Here is a 25,862-nt window from a genome sequence, read left to right as displayed (position 1 = left end):
GGGCCTTGGGGTCGACCTCTGTCCCCCTGCCAATACAGACTGCGTACGGTCGGTGAGGAAGGAGGAGAACCACCGCATCACAGTGCCTCCCACTCCCAACCCACCCAAACGCCGCAGCATGATACTGTGGTCCACAGTATCAAAAGCCGCTGAGAGGTCCAAAAGAACTAGGACAGAGGAATAACCCCTGTCCCGGGCCTGTCAAGATCACATTACTTGGAAAGTAATTTAAAAAGAATAAAGGAAAATAGAACAGTCCACAGTTTGGCATGTTCTATCACAATGAAGAGCTTGCAAGACAAATTCTGTGTAAAGAAATTAGGGATTCAAATTATTACTAAGCATAATATTTCAAATAAAATTATATTTCCATGCATAGCCTAAATTAGCATTAAATACTAATTCTGTAATTTGTGCTGAGATTTAGCATTACCCTAAAACCAAATTAAAAGCCTAGTGCAAATTCGTGGCTATATATATCATATATCCATAAAATAAGCAGTGTTGAAGGAAAAGTCTTCATCAGGGTTCAGTCCAAGCCAGGAATAAACAACATGGTGACTGCTTTAGAAAGAAGGTTGCAGTTTATTGAAGAGGAGAGCCAGACAGAAAGATGGCTCTGGAAGAAAAGAGTAGCACATGTAGTAGGGAGTGGGTTTTACACCCTCTTGGGCTTTTGTTTGGAGTTGTTTCCTGTTCCTGTTTGAGGCTGTGTATTTCCTGTGTCTTGTACTTTGACCTGAGTCTGAGTGTGCCCCTTTGGTATCTGTGGGTGAATCCTATTATGTCCTGTCCTAGAGTTTGGGTGGGGTATGTAGATTTTAGGTGTCTTTGTCTTCCTAAGCTTCTAGCTGGGGGGCTCCAAACTTCCTGAATGCATTTCTACAGAGCTGGTTTCTGCTTGGGGGAGGAGACTTGGTGCTATTAAGAAAAACTGGGCATGCTTTTTTTTTAAGATCCTTTGAGGAAATATAATATTCTGCCCTTTTAATATTTCCTTCTCTGGGGTGGGGGTTGATCTCCCACAGCAGGATTCTCAAAACAAATATTCTCTGCTTCCTTTTCTGCATTTTTACAGCTTCTTGGAGATTCCAAACACTAATCAGAGATTGCTGGGCAGATGGCAGTTGTGCTCCTTCCCAATTTCCTTCTCCACATTTTTGCCCTTTGTTTTAAAAAGACCAACCCCTTTCTTATCAAAAGAAGAGAGTGGCTGCTGACCTGTATGTGACAAAGAGCTATTCCTCACTCAAGGGGATATAGATTGTACATATACAATATGAAATACAGTCTCCATTCAGAATATGAACACTAAACACTCCAAAGTTTAAAATTATTTTGTTCTACAGCTGATTGTGCTATGTCCTGAATAATAGATATTCCTTGCCTTGAGCAGATTCACTTCAGTCTTTTAGTACAAGGCAACACTATTTTGGAGGCAAGGTTGCAAGCAGAGCAATTTGCTAACTATAGATGTACAAATCTAGCTATAAATAACAAGATAGCAAGCATTTTAAATTCTACATTGGAAAGGAGGTTTTTCTTACATAATGCTTAGTGCTTCTATCTGAATCTACAGGAGTAGTTTTCCTAAGCTATGCTAGAGAAGAGCAGAAGTTTGCAAACTCCACTTCTTTTATCTTGTTTAAGAGAGAGCTAAATGAATTTTCCCCTCACCATATTACTAGATCTCTAGGCCATCTAATAGAATTGATGGGCAAGAGATTTGGAAAACTTCAAAGGAAATACATTTTTACACCATGCTAATGGACTTCACTTGCACAAGCTGTGAGAATTGCCCTTAGTTTAGACCAGCCTGGAACACACACATGCACAAACATATACATTCTTGGAGGATAACATTATTAGCCACTATACATTCATAGCTAAATGAATGAAAATTCCAGGCTCAGAGTCAAAGGGAGAATGTCTTTCACATAACTTTATCTGATAAGAATGATGTGTAAAAATGCTGAAAAGAAAGGATAATCCACAGGGTATTTCCTTTGCCTGCAATTTACTAATTGCATTTATTTTTCTTCCTAGGAGTGTTATGAGAGAACCTGTATTAAATGATCTACTTCCTTCATGCATTATCACTGGAAAGATCTCTATTATGCCTGCAGTGAAAGAGTTCAAAGAGAATGCTGTTGTGTTTGTAAATGCTCCCACTGCAGAGGAAGTAGATATTGTTGTCTTTGCCACTGGATACAAAGCTTCTTTTCCCTTCATTGATGAATCAATCCTCAAGGTTGAAAACCGTCATGCTTCCTTGTATAAATACATCTTTCTTCCTCAACTAGAGAAACCAACACTAGCCATTATAGGCTTCATCAAGCCATTTGGTGCAATCATGCCAGTTATGGAAATCCAAGCACGCTGGGTCACACGTGTCTTTAATGGTATGTAGATTGAGTTGCAATCCTTTAATGAGTCCTTGAGCATATCTATTTTATATGCAAAATGCTGCTGGACATCAGATATGAACTAAAGTTGGTATTCTTTGATAGTAACTTCCCAGCAGAAGTTACCAGCCTGATTTCAGACATACCCCTGCTCAGTACCATCACAAATTAATTGTAGACAGCCAGCTCAGCCAAGGCCATTACTAACAATAGTATTACTATCATATCTCAGATCTTAATAATTAACTCCAGGCAGCCCCTTCTGAGACACTGACCAAATCCATTCTTGCTTTTCCTTAGCAGAGTGGTGGCATCATGTACCTTCTTATACTTTTGCCTTAGAGCAGGGGTTCCCAACCAGGGGTGCTTGCACACCCTGGGGGTGCTCGACAATATTCCAAGGGGTGCAAAAATTTGGATTTTCAAAATTATAGCATAATTCATTGCTGTTATTTCAAACTTTTGTAAGGGATGCGAGAATGTATCAAGCATTCTAGGGGTCGAGGTATAGAAAAGGTTGGGAGCCGCTGCCTTAGAGGATTTCCCCTTGTTTAGTTTTTGAAACTATCCTACTTTATTAATCTAAGACTAGTCATAACAAACCGAGTTCATCTTGTGTGCTGCTCGACTCTGCTTACTCAAATAAGTCCGCATTTTTCTGCCTTCTAAAATAGAAGTACTTGGAGATTCAAGGGGCCTATTCTAACTTCACAGTATTTCCATTCAATTTCCATAATAACTTCCATTCCAAAGTGTTCTGATCCAAACAAGAGATTTGCTTTATTCCTGTTTGTCACAGACAGATTAACTCCAAAGACAGATTAATATTCAGATTATTTATTCTTCAGGAATCTCTAAACAATAACTCACAGTTAAGAAGAGTTCTTCTGAGGCACATATCATAATCTGCCCGTTTTTGTGGTGTAAAAAATTAAAGGTAGATTCACCCCATGTTCGTACGGAGCAAAGGGTCCTGTGTCTGTACTACACAAACTTTGCATGCTGGCACGTAGCCAGGAAATCCTGTCATAAAACATTGAAGTCCTCCCAATGGCTAATTAAGACATAGAACTGACCAATTAGAACACAGATATAACCATGTAACAACTAAACTACATTTCCCAGAAGGCTACCCTTAAGGAGACAGCATTTAACCCCTTAAATGCTACTTGCTCTGAACACAATTTCCTAAGCTAGCTACAATCTGGCTAGATGGCTACACACTGGTCCAGCACACAAAGATTGCATCCATTAGATGCCTCAGATGAACTGAGGCACAGACCCCTTCTCACTTCTACTCTTTAAACCCATTTATTTACTTTATCTCTTCACTCTTGTTTGCAGGGTTGAAATGCAGGAGGGGGAAGCCAAGTCAGAGGCTGCAACTTGTTTCACTTGTCAGTGTTTTGATGGTGGGGACTATTTTTAAGATTAAGGTGAAAATACTAGAAGGAAGCCGTGGGGTGGCAATTTACATCCATTTCAATTCTCAAAATATATCTCAGAATATATCTCTAAGGAAAACAAGTACACCTTCAACTGTAATCAGATCACTCCAATTACATAATAATCTCAGGATCGTTTCCATTTGAGCATTTTTTATTTGCTACATCTTCTTTGAAAGATAGATAGCCGGTTTTTCTGTTTGGTAATAGTCTTCCATTAAAATTATTGTTTACTTCCTTTGGCGCATAAAAACATTCTGAAATATTGCTGAAACATTCTCTCTCCTTTCAGGTTTGTGTAAATTGCCTCCACCCAAAAGCATGATGGAAGAAATCAATGAAAAGAAAAAAAACAAAGTCAACTGGTAAGTCTTTTTATGTAATGAAGACCATGTTGAACCAAATCTCCTTGGCTAGAAAAAAATGCACTGCAATTATTAGCTGACCAGCTTCCAGCTGTGGGGAGAATCCAGAGAAATAAATATTTTGGGAAATATTAAAAAGGCAGAATATATTTCTCCAAAGGATTTTAAAGGCAGAAACTAACCCACCCACCCAATCTCTCTGCCCCAAACAGAAACCAGGTCTGCAGAAATGCAAATGTGATAATCTTGTCAGAAAGATTTTAGTCAGGAAGCTGGGATTACAAAGAAAGATCCCTAGAATCAACAATCCCTCACACCAAAAAAAATCCAACAGTCATCAGCCACAGCCCCAGGGAAGCAGGATATGACCTTTGGGACATAATAGGATTAACCCACCACCATCAGAATACCAGAAAGGCACACTCAGACTCAGGTCAAAGTTCATGCCACAGGAACAACTCCAAACAAAAGCCCAAGAAGGTATGAAAACCCACTCCCTACTACATGTGGTCAGTTTTTTTCCAGAGCCATCTTTCTGTCTGGCTCTCCTCTTCAATAAACTGCAACCTTCTTTCTAAAGCAGTCTCTATGTTGTCTGTTCCTGACTTGGACTGGACCCTGATGAAGATTTTTCCTTCAACACAGCACATGTTTGAACTTCAGAAAACACTAAAAAAAATTATACAGCATAAACATTGATTACTAATATTTTTGTATTGCATGGCAGATAAACTATCTGATCATAAACTAAAGCTGCTTCAAATGAGACAGGAACTAATATCTCTACTAAAGATCTCTTTGTCCAGAACTAAGAGGAATTTGTGTGACATGGATAAAATCCTCAGCTAACGGCCTAAGCCTACTACCGGTAGTTCAGGTCATGTGCCTAACTACTGGCAATATAGTTAAAAAGGCTGGGAGCACTAAATTTTATTTCCATAAATGTTAATTGAACTTAAACCAGATTTAATCTTTTATACAACCATTCCATAAGCCTCACCAGCTTGATTTTAAATTCAGTTCTACTAGAGGGCTGTTTCAATGCACATGATGACACAATTTGAATATCTTAATAATGTACTATGATCATTCTTGGAAAACATGCTAATATATAGCATAATGAACATCAAAACAATATTTGAGAGATTAGAAATTTTCCCTGTCTAGTCATGATGAATCTAATTAGGGGGAAAGATTAGTAGGTTGTTATAAGTCATACCACTCTGCACTGTATTTTAGATTCAGGATCCACTAAGTCCCAAGATTTTAAGTATGATATTTTATTTTTAAGATTTTTATCCTTACTTTTCTGCCCTAAATAGTTCTGAGTGCCTTGAAATAAAAATAAGCACAATTATTAATACACATACAAAGCAGAATAGGTAACAACCATTTGATTGCAACTAATTCCCAAAATATTATATATGTCATCTGCTTTTAAACTCAATTTCTCTTAATTATTCCAGATTGCAGACACTTATCTTACTTCTTCAATATACATATTAATCTGCAGCTCATAGTCACAGCTTAGCCCAGAGAATAGAATAGAATAGAATAGAATAGAATAGAATAGAATAGAATAGAATAGAGCTGAAAGGGACCTTGGAAGTTTTCTAGTCCAGCCCCCTGCTCAAGCAGGAAGACCTATACCATCTACGACAGGTGATTGTCCAGTCTCTTTTTAAAAACTTCCAGTGATGGAGCACCCACAATTTCTGAGCAACTAGTGTTAATTGTACCTGTCTCAGACTTACTACTCCCACCTGATTTAAGACTCCATGAATTCATAAATAAAAAAACAAAAGTTTAAAGAAAAAGCAGCTTCAAGCACCTCCCTCCTCATCTGGAGATAGAATCCTTGAAATTGCACCTTATATTTGTGTGCATTTGTCTGGTGGTGTCTGTAGTTTTGGAGAACTACATCATCTCCCCTTCATGGTGGCACCTCAGCCTAGCAAATGAAAGATACTTCCCTTGCAAAGCTTGCAAAGTGCTGTATGATTGCTGACTTTCATGTTAGCATTACAAGGCTCAAGTGGGAGAAATATGAGCTTTAAATCAAGGACAATGTCTGGCAGTATTTCCCATCAGTAAAAAGATGCCATCATAGTTCAAAACAATACAGGGTAGACCTCACTTAGCAACATTCTTGTTTAGCAACCATTCAAAGTTACAACAGTGTAAAACAAATCAGCTTTGTGACCAATCCTTGCATTTGTGACTGTCGTTAATGTGCTTCACAACTGCTTTCTGACAAGCACAATTAATGGAGAATGTAGAAATAAAATCACAAGTCACAGTCATGTGATATCTCATTTAACAAACACAGTGATTTGTCAAACAACTGAATGGGAAGTGACATTATAAGCCTGTTGCAGTCACATGATTTTCCACTACAGTGGTTAGCAATAGAATTGCCAGTCCCAATTGTGGTCATTAAGCATGAACCACCTGTAAATATGGAAATTCTGCCTTTACAGTAGACCTTGTTTAATGACCACAAATAGGACCAGCAAATTGGTCATTAAGTGAAGTGACTGCTAACCACAACCAAGCTGATAATCTTACTTCAGCTTTCCGTTGCTTTACAGATTTGCAGTCATAAATGCAAGCATTTTTCACGAAATTATTTTGTCCATCCTCATTGCAACTGCAAATGGTTGCTAAATAAGTCAGTCATTAAATGAGGACTACTTACAGGAACATTTTCTTCAAGTGATGTCTCAAATTTTGCATGCAGATTTTGTTCATTTTCTGGAACAATCAATCTATGAACTGATTTCCTGATGAGAATTATGCTTGTAGCTCAGAAAAGCGATGAAATAACAAATAAAACTGGCTTTCCTGGGGTCCCTGCAAGTATTTTGATTTTGTAATTCAAACAATCATAGCTTAATCACAAAGCACTTGTTTTTCGTGCAGGTCACATAAAAATTGATGACATGTTCAGCTTTTAAAGTATCTTGAATGGAAAGAGTGAGTACAAAATATTAGGACAACTGAACAGATGATGGATTGATTCTGTTTTCACTGGTCAGCGTTACAAGCTGAATGTCTAGTAGCCTATACATAGTTGAGTTTCACTAGGTCAAGGAGCATACAAGTCCCTCTCAGTGGTGGGATTCAAATATGTGAACAACAGGTTCTCTGTGTGGATGCCGCTTCTGGAAGTCCATTCTGGGCCTGGGCAACAAAAAATTAGCTACCGACTTCCAGTCTTGTGCAGTAGCGCAGCAGCCAAGGGATTTAGGGGACCCTAAATGGGCCAGAAGCCGCCCCAAAGAGGCAGCAAAGAAGGAAGGAAATCCCGCAGACCTGGCAGTCGACCCGATCGGTCCGGGAGAAGCCTTCCAGAAACCAACAGGAGAAAGGATAGCCTAACTTCAGAGTCTAGCCCAAGCTACAAGCAACCGAAGTCAAAAAGCACTATTTTAAGCTGATTGTAAATAGCGCGTTTGAATCTGGGTAAGATCATCGATTTTCTCTATCCTACTTATTAACTTTTCTGGGGAAAAAAATTCCCAAGAAGCAAAAAACCTCTGAATGTGAAGGAGGGGAATTTTTGCCCCACCTTTTTACTAACGGAAGCGGCGAATTAAACCTTTTATGGAGGACCAAAATTTATAGAAATGAAATGAAATGAATATAAAACCTAAATTTGGATAACTTTGGAATTGTTGAAGGGCTAAGATTCTCATTTTAAGGGCAATTTTCTATTTTGATAATTTGAAAAATAAACTGGTGCTGACATCTAGTGGTGGATAAAGACTATGACAGCTATGGCTTTTATACAGGATTTGACAAAATCTGGAAAAAAACTAATCTGTGCTTGTGACCTTCAAAGCTATAACAATAGAGAATAGCTGTGACAAAAAAGTAAACAATTTGGGTTGCAGACAAAGAGATGATTATAAACTTCAGGAAACCTTTTTGAACCTTTTTGGATTATAAATATCTACTAAACTGTGACTCTAAAGCTATTTGCAGAGAAAAGAAAACCTCGATTCTTGACCACTATGGAAAATCAGAGACCTGCAGAAATAACTTATCAAGAAAAAATAAATACCTTTCAAGAGGAGACATATGAGATGCTGCAACTAATTCAAACAACAATGACTTCAAACCACAAAGAAATCCAAAATAACTTTGAAAACATAAACCAATTCATCTCCAATTTAACTTTACAACAAAAAAATCCCAGGAAATAACATTAGAGAAGGAGCAGATAAAACAGATAACTGAACATAAATTCGAGGATAGAGACTCAAAGATGGATCTTAACACAACAAAGAAGTATGATTTAACCCAAGTGGAAAAAAATTTCAAGAAATATTAGTTTTGGAAAAGGCAACTTATACTTTAAGACCACAAGACAAATTTGAGGATAAGAAAAAAGACTGGTCAAAATAGATTGCAGAGACATCAAGAACACCACTAGAACTGGAGAGACAAAATATGATAAGAGATACAGAGAGAAAAAGAAAGAAAAAGATTTTCAACAAACATGAAAGAGCAAATGCCTCTTACAAAGATATTGTACTTGACTTATTTTTTACATCTACAGTGACACCTACAAGAATATGGAAAGACTCTTTGATTCCGCAGAATATATTGATTAAAGATATTGGGCAAAAGAAGAAGGCCGAAGTGAAAATTAAGAAAATAGATGATGGGACTTATCAGAGAGAATATTTAAAAAAAGAAACACCTTTGAATATGGTTAAAGTAATAGAAAGATTTTGGATATGAATTTTACTTTAAGAGGGAGGAGTCCCTCAAATAACATAGTACTCTCTCTATCTTCTCTTTTCTTATCTTATTTCTTGATATGAGTAATATAAAAGAGTTAGAATGGCTTATATGTAAGGACATATTTTAAACATTTAAATGTGATTGATTTTAAGAAAATTACAATGGATTGAAAAAAAATGTTTTGAATAAGAGTTAAAAGACCAGATGACTAGATTTAATAAATGGAATATTTAAAGATTAAATATATTCTTAATTATGGTAAAAAGAATGGAAACATTTTGGAAATAAATATATACTGTATTAGCTTAGGGGAAACATGGACTTTCAATAGTATACTATTTTTTATCCCTCTTTACTCTTGTTCTTTTTTCTCTTTTTTTAGTCTTATTTATTCCTTAAGCAAGGTAAAAGTTATGAGATGGTTTACATGAGAAAAAATAGAATCAAATATTTAAATGTAATTAACTTTGAGAAAAATCTTAATCAGTAAGAATGTCTTGAATATTGTGGGAAAAACAAATGTAAACAAGAACTGTAAATGGGATCTATGATGAGGCAACCAAAATGACTAGATAGAAAAGAAATATTATATTGATGTGATTATTATTTGCGGAAATATTAGGAAAATAATTTATATTCAATTGTTATCTATCAAAACAATAAGAATTGTATTAACTTAAGGTTGGTAAAAGAGAACATTATGGGAAGAAGAGGAAATCAAGTAAAGCTATTATGTGGATTATAGATCATAGAAACCAATTGTTAGTGAATGTTTTTTAAATGTAAACCCAGACAACACACTGTTTACCAAATATTAAGGTAATCATGTTAAACAAATTAATAAAATATATTATAATTAAAAAAAAATAGCTACCAGTTCTGCCGAAGTGGTGCGAACTGGCTGAATCCCATCACTAGTCCCTCTTCAAAAAGGTTTTACAAAGGGGCACAGTAGTCCTCACTTCTAAAACAGAAGCAGCTTCTCTTCTTCATTTGGAGGTGCTCCAGGACCTCCCTCACAACCTGGACTAGCATTTTGATTACTGGAAAAAGTACTGCACAAGAGCCCCTTTCAGATACTGGAAATGCTAGTTGAAATTGTGCTGCCTTCATACCTCAGTCAGGTGAATTGTGTCGCCTCTGCTGTATGAGGCAAATAATGGTATTGCACACATTGCTAAATTCATTTCAAATGGTAAGTATTTCTGCTTATCTAAATTAAATCATAACAAGTACAATATAATGTTTCCAAACAGAATTGTAGAAATTTTAAGTTTTGGAGGAAGCTAAATATTAATGTTCCAGACTCCCCAAGAAAAAGAACAGAATTTTCAATGCCAGGTTTGTATTTAATTTGCTAACTGTACATATTTGCTATCTCTTCCTTTGTTCTATTTGATTAAGGTTTGGCTTGTCCTTTGATGAAGTCCTGAAAACAGATTGCCTTGTGTACTGTGATGAAATTGGTTCCTTCATTGGTATAAAACCTAGTGTGCCAGCTCTACTTCTCAAAGATCCCATGCTAGCAATGAAGATTTTCTTTGGCCCCTGCTCTCCCTACCAATATCGTCTGACTGGACCAGGAAAGTGGGATGGGGCCAGAAATGCCATCCTGAACCAGTGGGGACGAGTCCTGAAGCCCATAAGAATCCGAGTTGTGGAAGATCCCTTGAATTGCTTCTCTTGCCTATTGAAAGGGCTTGCCCTATTTGTTATCTTGGTTGGAATTTACCTTAGTTTCAATTAATTTTTACAGACCACTTTGGGACAACCAGGTGCAAATCTTTCTTTTAAAAAAGATGTGCTACTCCAGGCACCTCTTCAAAAAGTTAGAATTCTCTAATTGCTATTACAAATGTTAATTTTGAATTTATTTACTTGACCAGATAGTAATCAGATTAATTACATTTGATTTTAGTTAAAAGTAAAAAAAGATGTAAATGTTGACCTGACATAGTTAACTATTTTTTGAAGGGGAACCTTGGTATGCTACACGAAAGCCAGCATTTAGCCTTCAGCTTTAGCCATGACATTTTCTTGAGTTTGTTTTAGTCATTCAGATAATATAAAAAGTCCTGCTAGAATATATAAAAGTTTCAACTGATTGATCTTTCTGTGGCCAGAAAAGTAGGACACGATTAAACTTACTGTTCCCCAAAAGCCAGTGGCCAGAGCCATTGTGATTAATACTTATTGACAGAAATACTTTTCACAAGTGTTTCTAATCCCCTTCAAAATCATTCAGATCCAACTCCACATTGTTTGAGCAAATTCCATATTTCATGTGAAAGATCCCACTCTGCTTTCTAAAGCCAAACAATTACATTGCTGTGTTTTGCATTGATCTTATATCATCTGGCAATTCTACTTGCCTAAGAGATTCCAATGCTTGTGCAGGCATCTCTTCCTGCCTGTCAGTCCTTCAAGGTAATACAGGCAGGAAACCAAAACATGGGTACGAATGCTACCTTTATTGTAAGGATATAGTAACAGAGTTTAAAAGCATTTCTCTCCCCCACCCCCACCCCCCGCCTTTACTTTCCACAGAATTAGGAAGAGTCTCTTCTGAGATGCTTTTTCCACCTGCATTCCTCATTTGGACTCAAATTTTGTTTATCAGACCATTGTTTAGACTTCAGTTCTTCCTCCTGTCTCGCAAGGTTATTTTCACAGCCCATTACATCACCCTTCTAGTTAGCACCTGAAAGAATCAGAGACTTTGGTCATATCTACTACAGGTAGTCCTCAACTTACAAACATTGGTTTAGTGATCATTCGAAGTTACAATGTCACTGGAAACAGTGATTTATTACCATTTTTTTCTCTCTTACAACTGTCACAGCATCCTCATGATTACATGATCAAAATTTGGTCACTTGGCAATTGACATGTATTTATTTTTTTTATAAATGTTTTATTAATTTTCTGTTTTTACAAACAAGTGCTCAATAGACCAGGGCTTTTCAACCAGTGGTACGGGTACTACCTGTGGTACATTGGCACCTGGCAGGTTGTACGCGACCATCCTAGAAAAGTGGTAGCGGGGGAGGGGAATGAGCTGAACCGGTGGCAGCACTGCACAAGCCTGAGCGAGAGATGGCTGCAGCAGCAGGGCTGTCAGGGCTAAGCGGAAGCACCAGGATCAGTGCCGCTTTCCAGCTGATCGGCGCTTCTTCGGGGCTGTCAGGGCTCAGTGGAAGCACCAGGATCAGTGCCAGGCTCCAGCTGGAGCTCGGCACTGATCTTGGTGCTTCTGCTGAGCCCTGAAGAAGCACCAATCAGCTGGAAAGCAGCACTGATCCTGGCACTTCTGATGAGCCCAGAAGAAGCACCGATCAGCTGGAATGTTGCAGCATCTCCAGGGTCTTGTGATTTACATTCAGATGCTTGACAAATGATTCATATTTATGACGGTCACAGTGTCCCAGGGTCATGTGAAGTGACCAAAACCTGTTGCAACCACCCAGCAGACGGTGGGAATAAAAACCAAACACCCCCCACTCCACCCCCACGGCCAATCCTCAACAGAAATGCTCACAATGATGAAAACCTCGGACAGGAGGAAGAGCGCCGCTGGGCGGGCAGGCTGTGGCTTGGGGGGGCACTTTTTTTAGTGCCATTGTAACTTTGAACAGTCACTAAGCGAACTGTTGTAAGTCGAGGACTACCTGTACTTTATCACTTTTTTCCTTTTTTGGGGGGGGTCATCAAGTTTTTGACACCTTGCTAGGTGACTGGTGGTACTCGGATGTTGCCATATCCTAAAAGTGGTACAATGGGTGAAAAGGTTGAAAAGCCCTGCAATAGACAACGTGATGACTGAGTCAATTAGTGATTCTGTGGTACATATAAGTTTCTTCCAACTAAGTCTAATATTAAACCTGCCAGTACATCCTCTCTTCTTTTGGTAATAACCATTTTTCCAGACTGAGCAAATACAATTCTTATTATTGTTAGAAAACATACAATTGCATATCAACATTTGTTACATTTTTCTAATGATATTAATAATATCAGTTTAAAATATCTTTTCTAGCCAAAGCATATCTTAGTTGCATTTGCACTCAATTTCCACTTATTTAATCCATATCCTATTTTTGCTTTTTTCAATTTTAATTTCCCATCCATTGTTCAAAATATCCCAATCATTTATAATTTCAAAACAAGTTATATTTGGGCAACCAAAAGCATCCCTTATTCAAATTCTTAACATATTCTTATTTCCCTTTTCATACCAAGATATAATATTCTGATTACAAATCCTAGTTATAATAATACTTCTATTTCTAACAATTTATTCTTAACCATATTCAAACCTCTAATTAATATAGCATCCCCTCTAATAGGTCAAAGCTTCTGTTTCCCTCAATCTTACTCTAGCTCTAAATTTCCAAGTCAGTGCATTTGGATCATCAAATAATTCTTCCTCTATTTTTGTATATATTATTTGAAAAAAGAAAAACAGTTTGGTTAAAGTGTTTTTGGAAGAGCTAGCCCATTGATATTCATTAAACATGCTCCCTCCTTCTCCAGTTCCCCACAGTTCTGTTAACGACTTTATCTTCCATTCCATCTGCTCTCCTTCCTTGTCATCCAGTATGTTCTGAAATCTTAGTTTATAAAATGTCTTTTCCATTTCCAATATTATCATTGTGTCTTCTGAGTTTTCGTTTATATGAATCTGGTCATTAGTTTCTTCTTTTAGATCGTCAATGTTTGTGTCAGCATTCTCTAGTTTTCCTTCTATTTTCTGGGTTGCTGGTTCCTTCTCTGTAATTGTTTTCAGAGTTTGTAGATTTAAATTAGAAAATTGTTCTTTTATCTCCTTTGTGTTATTATTAACTTGCTCACAAGCTAAAGTAATTGTTTTTGTATTAATTTCAACATGGAGAGAATTACTTTCTGTGTTTCATCAGTATTTTCTTGGTGATATGGCAAGTTAAGGCTACTGAGAACAGATGTTAAAGATGGTGTTTTACTATTTAATACTGAATATGAAACATCCATTTTATTTTATTTTTTATAAGTAGCCTTTATAGATTTATCCAAACAACTGTCCGTTCCTGAATCTCCCCTAAGCAGATATAAGTAAAATTCAAAATTTTCTGTCCAATAAGAAATATATCCTTTCTGTCCAGGTAGAAAAAAGAACAATTGAAGGTTGTGTAATAATCAAAATTTATAATCCAAAGTGTTCCATATGTTTCTTCTACAAGAAAATAAATTCACAATACAATTCTGAAAGTCAGTATTTATGTTCAAAATTCAGACAGGCCAAATTTAGAATGTTTATCATCTCTGCCACACAGATAAGCAGCCCCCAAGCCTGTTCCTTTTTTCTCAGCTGCAATTTCTCAATAGTAAAAGCTTCCAAGGCCAGCCAAAGTCTTATCTAGTTCTGGGCTTCAAGCCAGGTTTCTTTTAGGCATAAATAAGTTGTAGTGCCATAATTCACCACTAGATATCATCAACGCCGCTTTCCAGTTTTTAGATCCAAAACTTATATTGTAAACTTTTCAAGTCTTTTTTTTATTAAAAACAAGGTCTTAAAAACACTTTTGGTCCCCAAATTGTCAAGCTGTATGTATATATTAATCCCAGATAAGTCTTATAGGTTTTGCCATTTTCTCCAAGTAATTAACTCACCGCTTTTCTTTTCTGAGGGAATGGGGTGGAAATTCCCTTTCCCTCTTTTCATTGGGGGGAGTGCTTTGGGCAGATTTTCAGGAAAAGGTCTTAAAATCATAAAGAAAGGATCAGGTCTCACCCAGTTTCATCTATATTACTGTAAAGTTGCTTGGTAGTGCTTGTTGACTTCCGTTGTCAGCAGCTTTGGACTGGCTACACAAATGCAACCAGTCTTTCCTCTGCTGGTTTGGAGGTCTTCCTTGGAGCAAACGGGAGGGCTGCCCCCCCGCGATCAATGAGAGTCCCCTCCTTGCCACCTCTATGGGGCAACTTTCAACCCTTTCCAGGGTCCCCCAGCAGGGCGAAACCAAATGCGAAAGACGGAGCCCCGTCTTCCTGCATCTGCAATGCCACAACGTCAAAACAAGAAGTCGCAATTGACATGTATTTATGACAGTTGCAGATTCCCAGAGTCATGTGATCAACCTTTTGCGACTTCTGACGAATACAGTCAATGGGGAAGCCAGATTCACTTATCAACCATGTTATTAATGATTCACTTAACAACTATGGCAAGAATGGGGCAAAACTCACTTAACAACTGTTTTGCTTAGCAACAGAAATTTTTGGCTCATTGTGGTCATAAGTCAAGCACTACTTGACTTGGATTGGAATTGCCAAATGAAACTTCGTCTGAAACACTCTGATGTGAATTACTGCCATGTCACTATGGCATCAAGCACCTCTTCAAGGGCAAACATAGCCATTTCACAAAGTTTATTAACTATAGTAGTTAATGGCTTGAACTTACTGTTACCCTTCCTCTCTCTGCTGAGTGTCATGTCTCGTAATTCTGGATTCTCTAATCATTGACTTTCAGCTTTTCTTTTATCCATTCATTGGTACCATCAGAGAGGTACACTGTAAATCAGACGTTAAAATTGCAATTTCCTCTTAGTACAAGAATATCAGGCCACAGCGAAGCATTGTCTGGCACTTAGCAGCCAACTAGATACATTTGCAAAGGTAAAGAACTAACATCCAAAGGGAGTCCAAATCAATCTATCTTTGGTGTTTCAAAGAGAGATTAGAGTTCCATGGCTACAGATTTAAACTAATCAACTTGTTTTCATTTGGAAGGCTCCCATGCAGGAATTAACTTTTTCTTCAGAATCTCTGACCAATAGCTGTACAACCTCCCCTCCTCCATTGATAAGATGCCTTGTTTGGACTGATATTGCAAACACAAGAAAACTAGGCTAAGAGATTTGTTTGAATGTTGCCTTCTTTTTAATAGTGTCTGTTTGCAGAGCTGATTAGAAAACAAGTGTATACAAAAGTTAATTGTGTGACTGGACATGCACTAACTAAGTCAGCTTCCTCAATCTTCTACTCTCCAGATGTTTTAGACCAAACATGTCAAACGTACGACATCATGTGACGTCGCACAACGTATTGGAGCTTTTTCCCCATTGCTGGCAATGGGGTGGGCGCGGTTTCCTTGTGACGCGTCCGGCCCATGGGCCGGCAGTTTGACACCCCTGTTTTAGATAATACCCCAAATCATCTCATATGGCTAGAAGCAAGGGATTGTAATCATTTAGCCTTTGTGGTAGCAATATCTTCCTACTTTAAGTAGCTTACTTATTAATGCACTATTTACAAACAAAGTGGTTTCATATACTTGGCTACCATATGCATATATGATAATAGATACATATATTATATATTATATATTAACATATATATATATATATATATATATATATTAACATATATATATATATATATATATATATATTCCTACCAGATATGTTTGCAACACCAGGACATTAATTTACTCCATAGGACATTGTGCTATCTTTTAAAATAATGGAAGCTTGTAGAGAATATATGTTTCAGAACTCAGAACTTTGCTTTCAGCATAGTTGATCTTGATCCCTTGGGAAAGGTCTCATGTGGGATATGAAAGCAATATGATTCCTTAACCTGACAACTAACCTTAGAGGTTTCATTTTACTATGATCAGTAATGGATATAGATATATGCAATTTTATGCTACAATTCTCTCAAGGCTGTCATCATTGTTAGTAATCAGATATAATGGGAACTATACTCTAAAAATTGTGAAGGTTCAATCTGAAATTGACAAAATATATCAATATTCAGAACTCTTAACTGACGTTTCATAATCCTATCTTAGATATTAAACTTCATGATATCAGTTTGAATAATCGTGCCTATTAAAACCTCTTTTTCTATTTCCTTTTATGTTTATCATATATTGGTGCATTCTCCAAAAACATTTGCTTGCACTACATCAAAAATAATTAAACTTTAACTTCTTTACTAGTGCTTGCAGTGAGCAATATAGTTTTACTTCAATTTTGATATTGAACAATTTATTCTTCTTAGAGTCCAAGGTATTCCCAAAAACTTTCTCCAGTGCCACAATTCAAAGGCACTGATTCTTTAGCCTTTTTTATTGTTAAATTGGTTTTGATATGTTAAATTGGTAAGACTGTAGCCTTGACAATAGGTACCTTTGCGGTCAAGATATTATGCTTTGCAAATTGCACTATAAACACTTTAAATAATATCATCTGAAATATATGTTTAATACCATTGATATTTTGCTATCAGGTATGCAATGTTATAATAAACAAATTGTACTATAAACACTTTAAATAATTTTATATTAACTACATTAACAATTTAAAATGTCATTGCATAATAATTAGTAAGAATTTCTATTCATGATAACAATTATGGAATGAAATAGATGACAAATTTCAAAAGGAAAAAATGTTACACCAGAGCACAAAATGGGAGTGATGGGAACCCTACACCACCAGCAAAGAGGGAAAAGAACTAAAGCACATCAAGGAAGCCCACAGAACTTGTGGCTATACCAACTGGGCCTTCATCAAATCCAGAAAAAAATCAGCAAGAGTTCCTCCATAACAGACAAAAAAGAGAACAAACAAAGCAACAATGTCACCCCATACGTTGCAGGAATATCTGAAAAGCTCAGGAGAATTTTCAACCAACATAACATACATACACACTTAAACCCAAGAATACACTAAGACAGAAGCTTGTTCATCCGAAGGATAAAACACCCAGACACAAATTGAGCAATGTGATATATTCTGGAATGTAGGCGGTTGCTCTGGCCACAATCCAGATAGAATAACTCCACGGAATGGTAACATGCAGAATATTTATTGATCAGGAATCCTAAACATTAACTCACAGTTATTGTAGATACATCTGTCACATGATTCATATTCTGTCCATTCACGCAGGTAAAAAGAAAATAATTTTCCTCCATCTTCATAAATCTCACATGCTGCTCTGGTTACATTTTCCCCATTCTACGGAGCCCCCAGCCTCGTGGGTAGGATTCATGGAGAGAGATAATAAAACTGGCACATAACAGGATGTCCCGTAATAAAAGACACAAGACCCCATCCCCCCAGTGGCTAATTAAAACACAGATATAACAGTATAATAACTAAACTACATTTCCCAGAAGGCCACCCTTAAGGGGGCAGCACTTTAACCCTTAAAATGCTACTTGCTCTACACACAGTTTCCTAAGCTAGCTATATACTGGACCAGCACATGATATATGAAATACAATGCAATGAGACATGTGCAGATCTGTACATTGGAGAAACAAAACAATCACTTCACAAAGGCATGGTAGAACATAGGAGAACAAATTCATCAGGACAAGATTCAGTAGTTCATTTGCATTTGAAAGACAAAGGCCACTCTTTTGAAGACAGCAAAGTCCACATTCTGAACAGAGAACCACTAGGTTGAAAGAGGGGTAAAAGAGGGCATCTGTGTTAAAATTGAACAGCCCTCTCTCAACAGAGGGGGAGAGATAAGATACCACCTACTGGTATCTCCTGTTTACCACACAGTCCTTTCAGCAATTCCAAGAAAGTTTCACACACCCATTTGCACTCTGATTCAGGTGACCCTGAGGGCACAGATTAACACCCCAAGTGGCCTGAACGACTTTCAGAAAGCTAATGATTGACCTTCAGAGTGCTAAAGACCAGATGACAACAAGGAATATAAATCTTTCCATCATTGAGTCAGAACTAAAAAAAAAGCTTCTTGGATGAGAAGCGAAATGTCTTCAAGGAAAAACAAAGAAAATCCAGTTGCCTTTCAAAAAAGCATCTTTGGGACAATCATGACCTGGATGACTGAGAATCTCCATAGACATTCATTAAATGAACTGTAGTAAGTCAAGCACTAGCGATATATACAGTGAACATAGGAGCTATCCAACAATTGCAGGAAGAGACATCTGGAAATACAATCAGAATGGTACATTCTGTCCCTTCCCATAAGCTCTCCAAGCAAAAACATTTCACTATGATGAAAGCATGTTTTCATTTTCCTGTAAACATATTTTGCTGGTTCTTTGCAATCTTTAAATGCATATTGGTTATGAGGCCTATCAATACTTCTGTAAATGATGCTTTCTGTGCAGATTGCCACCTCCTTTTTTAAAGGAAAGGGATCTAAATAATTTTTAAGACATTAGGTAGGAAACCTAGTGGGTGCAAAAGTCCATGAGCAAATGGTGATCTACAAGAAGAAAATTGCTTGTTCTCTCTCAATACAAGGGAAAAAAATTCAGCAAGAAAATACTTGTGGATGATCTTCGAACATGGGTAGTGCAACTCTCATGGACTTACTGGACTTCTCAGTAGCTTTTGATAACTTCAACATATAATAAAGAATAGTGGTAATCACATCTATCAAACTAAGTTCCTGGTCCATGGAAGAATGGGAGACACTGTTTTATAGTAATGTTCCTGCTTGAGGGGGAAATTTTGGGGAGCAGAAGAGAGGTTGTATCAAAAGTCTTCTATTGTGTTGTACCATAGAGGTCAACTCTGACACCCTTATTTAGCATTAATATGAAGTTAATTTGTATCATCAATAAACAGATAATATCCAGTTGAATATCACAACCTTGGACCAAGAAAAAGAATGCATACAGTAGATGGTCTGGAGGTGTCTGGAGACAATGGTTCTGGATTGGGAAGAAAGGCTCAGATTTAATCCCAACACTACAGAATCCCACTAATTTGCCCTTCTTTGTCTGAAATGTTCATAATCTGGGACTTGCCCTGGAAACAAACCCATTGGAAAAACTAAGGATGATCACTTATCTCTCATGCACCATTTCAATCTTTTCTAGGTGTCACAATATCTGGAGCATTCAGCATCTGAGCCTTACAAATAAGCCCACTGATGCTAGTCAGATAATATCAGCCTGCTGCAAACATTTGCAAGAAAAAAGCATGAATCATATCTCTGTTTGGGGCGGTTACAAGTCAAATGCAAGTTATGATTTATGCAGTTCTCAAAGGGAAAAACAATTATGTAAATACACCAGTAAAACTCTTTATGCAGACATTTGTTTTAAAGTATTTGTAGTATTGTTTTAAAGTATTTAAAACATTTGTTTTAAGGTAACGTTGAAGAGGGGGAAAGATGAAGCAGATACAAAGTGCTTCCTATTAAAATGAGAGTTTGGGATTAATGGAAACACTGCAAAATTTAATAAACCTCTCCACAAACTTTCCCCCACAACTGTGGTGGATTGTGCAATGCTGCCTTCTATAAAGCTGTATGAGGAGAGTCTGCTGTTTACAGTAAAGTTTGCTGATTAAAGAGAAAAGGAGAAAACATTCCTCTCGATTATCACATCTATTTAAAATATGTACAATAATTTTCTTTCCCCCCACCCCCCAAAAAATGCTCTGTGAAAGCAGCTACTGGAGGGAACATTTTCACTGTCTTCTCTACCCCACCCCCCCCACACACACACAATTTCTTTTCTTCTCTTTCTTTCTGTTGTTAATTCCTGCCAGATGAGTCATGGTCCTTCGGACAGCATAAATACAAGTGATTTCTCTTTTCCTTCTTAGCTCCTCCTCCACAGTTTAACTTTTAGAAATGCTGCATTCATGCTGTTGCAGAGAAAGAGATCTGGAACATTTTTGTTTCTTAACCACAGTTGCAACAACAAATTTTAACTCTTGTTCCTTTGTTTGGCCTGTGCTTGTGATTAAATCTCATGTCCAAAACATTTTTGCCCAAAGGCAGATAAATTTGCACAGGCAGGTTCTGCAAATGTTTATTAATCAACAACTCAGTTCCATGAATATTGCACAGATTATCCTGCAGAATACATTTAAAGATACCCTTGTGATCACAGAAGGAGGTGGGCAAAAACTGTTTAGGAAACAAAATAAATGAGCTCAAACTGTTATAAAAACAAGAAATAGTATCATATGAATATGCTTTTATTTGCAAAAAGTATGCTCAGAAAGCAACTTCAGAAATAAGTTATGGGAAAAACATACTTTAGCCCAGGGGTCCCCAAACCCCGGTCCATGGACCAGTATTGGGCCGCAGCAGGTCAGCAACCGGTCTGCACAAACAATCAAAGTCCCATCCACGGGATGCAGACAGCATGCAAAACTATGCCCCCTCTGGTCCATGGAAAAGCCTCTCTCCACGGAACTGGTCCCTGGTGCCCAAAAGATTGGGGACCTCTGCTTTAGCCGTAGGACAAAAATGTACTTTAGCCCTAGGACAAATCCATATGAGAGTTTTATATACTCTTTCAACTGGTTTTGAGAGGCAAGGGGCATTTTCCCTACACTCTAGATTTTAGCTGCAATACTGTATTGAAAACAAGTCCATACGCTGCATCTCTGGATATTTTGGCAGCTGAGAAAAGGAGAGTTTGTTTGTAAAAAGAAAGGCAGAGTTGCAAAAAAGTAAAAATCGCAGTTTGTTGTAGAAGAAACAAAAATGAGTCCAAATTGTTTTTGTGCAAGACAGAATATTTGTGATAGTCTGCAATTTACTTCATGGTCAGCATTTAATCTCTACAAATTAAATACAAAATATTTAACCAGTCTATAGTTGCTTGGGGAAGGGAAATGTTCTGCTGAGAAATAAATTCTACATTTTTTTTAGCACCACCCTTTCCTGATTCTTTTTTATTTTATTTTGCAAAATTCAAAATAAGTTCACCATCCTTCTAAATGTGCACAGGTGCATGTAGACTAGTGTATGTAAATGTATGTAATTTGGTTTGCCTTTCTCAAAATGTGCTTGCTGCAGTTTCATTATAAACTCCTCTACTCAAAAAGGCAGAGAAATGTACAAAAGAAGGAACTTGTAGTGCTTTGTGTTGTGTCCTGAGCCTGCAAAAGCAGGCTTGGGACGTTGCAAGAGTCCCGGGCATTTGCAAAAGCTGCCCGGGACCAGACTGAGTGGCGCCAGCCTTGCGCGCATGCGCAAGGCGGGAAAAGACCGCCTTGTGATTAGTTAGAAATGCCCGGGGATCAGAAGGTATAAATAGAGGCCTGCGTGCCTCTGCTCGGGTTGTTCGTAGTTTGGAAGCAGAGAATAAAGACTTGTTAGAAATGCTTCGTCTCAAGCGCCATTATTCTCCGGACTTAACACTGGCGACGAAGGTGGGATACAGTCTATACAGCTAGGGAAGCTTGAAGACTCACCCAAAGAAGTCCGGAAGAGGAAAACGGCGTGGAAGTCAGCGTTTATCCTGCCAGTACGAAATTGCTGGAGGGTGCGTGCGACTGAAGAAGACTCTGATCCTCGATCATGGCGAAAGTTGGGCATTTAGCGGAGTTCGACGTCTCTCACCCCGAGAGGTGGGAATCATACGTTGCAAGAATCGAGACTTACTTCCGCGTAAACCAGATAAGGGAGGAAGGCTTAAAGGCTGCCACAATGTTGTGCGTTTGTGGGCTAGACGCCTTTGAGATCGCCGAGAACCTAATCGCCCCGGCTTCGCTGGAAACGGTGTCATACTCCGATCTGAAGAAAGTTTTAAAGGAACACTTCCAGCCCAAGCAATCTGTCATGGCTTGGAGGCACACATTTCAACAGAGGGATCAGCGAGCTGGGGAATCAGCAAAGAGTACGTTGCAGCTTTGAGAAGAGCAGCTAAACCGTGTGATTTCAAGGACTTAGAGGAAAGACTGCGTGATCGTTTTGTGTGTGGACTGAGGAACAGAGACTTACAGCAGAAGCTGTTCGCTAAGGAAGATGTCTCTTTCCAAGATGCTCTGTGAGAGGTTTCAGCAGAAGAAGCTGCAGGCGGGGCGGTCAAGAACATGCGGCCTAATCGAAGCGCTCCAGAGACCGCCACCATCCACAAGGAAGACGTGCGAGAGGATTCGGAAGAAGATCCTGAAGAAGAGGTGGACAAGCTTTACCAAGCAGCTGGGAGGAGGTCCAAAGATCGTCAGGACAAGGGCCCAGCTCAGCTTCGTTGCCTCGGATGCGGTGGACACCACAAGCGAGCGGAATGTCGGTTCCGTTCCGCCATTTGCCGAGCGTGCGGAAAGAAAGGCCACATCGCTGCGGTCTGCCTGGGTCGACAGAAGGTACAACCGAAGGAAGAATTGAATCTGAAAGGTACCAGGGTGCCCAGTCAAAACAGGGTGGGGTTCTGTGCAACACGCCAGAACATTTTAAGAATTGGCACACACAAACCCCTAAAAAAGAAACTATCTCTTAAAGTGAAATTGCAGGGAGTTCCATTGTCGATGGAACTTGACACGGGGTCTGCCCTATCCATAATTTCCCTCAACACATTTCACAAAATCTGCAGCAGCAGTGGCCAGCGAGTTTCCTTAAGGCCCTCTAATGTAATCCTTATGGATTTCCAAAATTCTCAAGTGTGCGTTAAGGGGGAGGCCACCCTTAAGGTACAGTACAAGAATTTTGCAGGCCCCCTAGACGTATTGGTTGTGGGGGGTGAGCGAACGAGTCTCATTGGACTCGATTGGTTTGAGGCCTTGGGAATACAAGTAACAGGGCTACATAAGTTGCAAACAGAGACCCTTGCAGACGTATGCAAGGAGTTTGCAGATGTGTTCAGTTCTGAACTAGGGTCCTACACAGGACCTCCAGTTTCACTAAAGCTAGATCCAACGGTACAGCNGCTCGGGTTGTTCGTAGATTGGAAGCAGAGAATAAAGACTTGTTAGAAATGCATCGTCTCAAGCGCCATTATTCTCCGGACTTAACACTGGCGACGAAGGTGGGATTCAGTCTATACAGCTAGGGAAGCTTGAAGACTCACCCAAAGAAGTCCGGAAGAGGAAAAACGGCGTGGAAGTCAGCGTTTATCCTGCCAGTACAAAATCGCTGGAGGGTGCGTGCGGCTGAAGAAGACCCTGATCCTCGATCATGGCGAAAGTTGGGCGTTTAGCGGAATTCGACGTCTCTCACCCCGAGAAGTGGTAATCTTACGTTGCAAGAGTCGAGACTTACTTCCGCGTAAACCAGATAAGAGAGGAAGGCTTAAAGGCTGCCACAATGTTGTGCGTTTGTGGGCAAGACGCCTTTGAGATAGCCGAGAACCTAATCGCCCTGGCCTCGCTGGAAACGGTGTCATACTCTGATCTGAAGAAAGTTTTAAAGGAACACTTCCAGCCCAAGCAATCTGTCATGGCTTGGAGGCACACATTTGAACAGAGGGATCAGCGAGCTGGGGAATCAGCAAAAGAATACATTGCAGCTTTGAGAAGAGCAGCTAAACCGTGTAATTTCAAGGACTTAGAGGAAAGACTGCGTGATCGTTTTGTGTGCGGACTGAGGAACAGAGACTTACAGCAGAAGCTGTTCGCTAAGGAAGATGTCTCTTTCCAAGATGCTCTGCGACAGGTTTCAGCAGAAGAAGCTGCAGGTGGGGCGGTCAAGAACATGCGGCCTAATCGAAGCGCTCCAGAGACCGCCACCATCCACAAGGAAGATGTGCGAGAGGATTTGGAAGAAGATCCTGAAGAAGAGGTGGACAAGCTTTACCAAGCAGCTGGGAGGAGGTCCAAAGATCGTCAGGACAAGGGCCCAGCTGAGCTTCGTTGCCTCGGATGTGGTGGATGCCACAAGCGAGCGGAATGTTGGTTCCGTTCCGCCATTTGCCGAGCGTGCGGGAAGAAAGGCCACATCGCTGCGATCTGCCTGGGTCGACAGAAAGTACAACCGAAGAAAGAATTGAATCTGAAAGGTACCAGGGTGCCCAGTCAAAACAGGGTGGGATTCTGTGCAACACGCCGGAACATTTTAAGAATAGGCATACACAAACCCCTTAAAAAGAAACTATCTCTTAAAGTGAAATTGCAGGGAGTTCCATTGTCGATGGAACTTGACACGGGGTCTGCCCTATCCATAATTTCCCTCAACACATTTCACAAAATCTGCAGCAGCAGTGGTCAGCGAGTTTCGTTAAGGCCTTCTAATGTAATCCTTACAGATTTCCAAAATTCTCAAGTGTGCGTTAAGGGGGAGGCCACCCTTAAGGTACAGTATAAGAATTTTGCAGGGCCCCTAGACGTGTTGGTTGTGGGGGGTGAGCGAACGAGTCTCATTGGACTCGATTGGTTTGAGGCCTTGGGAATACAAGTAACAGGGCTACATAAGTTGCAAACAGAGACCCTTGCAGACGTATGCAAGGAGTTTGCAGATGTGTTCAGTTCTGAACTAGGGTCCTACACAGGACCTCCAGTTTCACTAAAGCGAGATCCAACGGTACAGCCCATCAGGGTTAAACCTAGGAGAGTACCATTTGCTCTTAAGAGTAAGATTGATGCTGAACTGGACAAGTTGCTCCAGCAAGGCATTCTAGAGCCTGTAGATTCCAGCCCGTGGGAAATCCCCATTGTAACGCCTTTAAAGGCAAGCGGGGACATCCGGATTTGTGCTGACTACAAGTGCACACTAAACAAGGCCCTACAGCAACATGCTTATCCTGTGCCTGTAGTGAGCCACATTCTGGCTTCTCTCAAGGAGGGAAATTTTTTTGCTAAGTTTGATCTGGCTCAAGCATATCAACAGCTGCCTGTTGATGATGCAGCAGCTGAGGCCCAAACTATTGTCACCCATCGTGGGACTTTCAAGGTGAAGAGGTTACAGTTTGGGGTGAATGTCGCTCCTGGCATTTTTCAGAGTGTAATGGAAAACACCCTGAGGGGTATTCCTGGCATGTGTCCTTATTTTGATGACGTTCTCATCGCAGGAGACTCTCCACAAATGCTGGCTGAGAGGTTAAGGGCTGTTTTGCTTCGTTTCCGAAGAGCAGGTCTTAAATTAAAACAGGACAAATGTAAGATTGGTGTGCACTCCACTGATTTCCTGGGATTCAGGATAGATGCTCAGGGTATCCACCTGTCTGATGCTAAGCT

General features: G+C 39.1%; 1 protein-coding gene across 1 annotated transcript in view; it reads left to right on the top strand.

Annotated features, from left to right (window-relative positions):
- Nucleotides 1–10,883, top strand: part of LOC107302866 (dimethylaniline monooxygenase [N-oxide-forming] 1) — a 36,265-nt gene extending 25,382 nt beyond the window's left edge. Inside the window, exons 8-10 of the mRNA XM_015832025.1 lie at nt 2,047–2,402; nt 4,143–4,215; nt 10,372–10,883. Coding sequence (XP_015687511.1) covers nt 2,047–2,402; nt 4,143–4,215; nt 10,372–10,714 — 772 coding nt within the window. The 3' untranslated portion in view covers nt 10,715–10,883. The remainder of the gene's footprint in view (nt 1–2,046; nt 2,403–4,142; nt 4,216–10,371) is intronic.
- Nucleotides 10,884–25,862: the final 14,979 nt, after the last annotated feature.

The sequence above is a fragment of the Protobothrops mucrosquamatus genome, unplaced genomic scaffold, assembly GCF_001527695.2.
Source record: "Protobothrops mucrosquamatus isolate PMUCROS unplaced genomic scaffold, P.Mucros_1.0 scaffold_294, whole genome shotgun sequence".
Lineage (NCBI taxonomy): Eukaryota > Metazoa > Chordata > Lepidosauria > Squamata > Viperidae > Protobothrops > Protobothrops mucrosquamatus.
The sequence above is the reverse complement of the archived record's forward strand: the minus strand, read 5'-3'. Positions and strand labels throughout refer to the sequence as shown.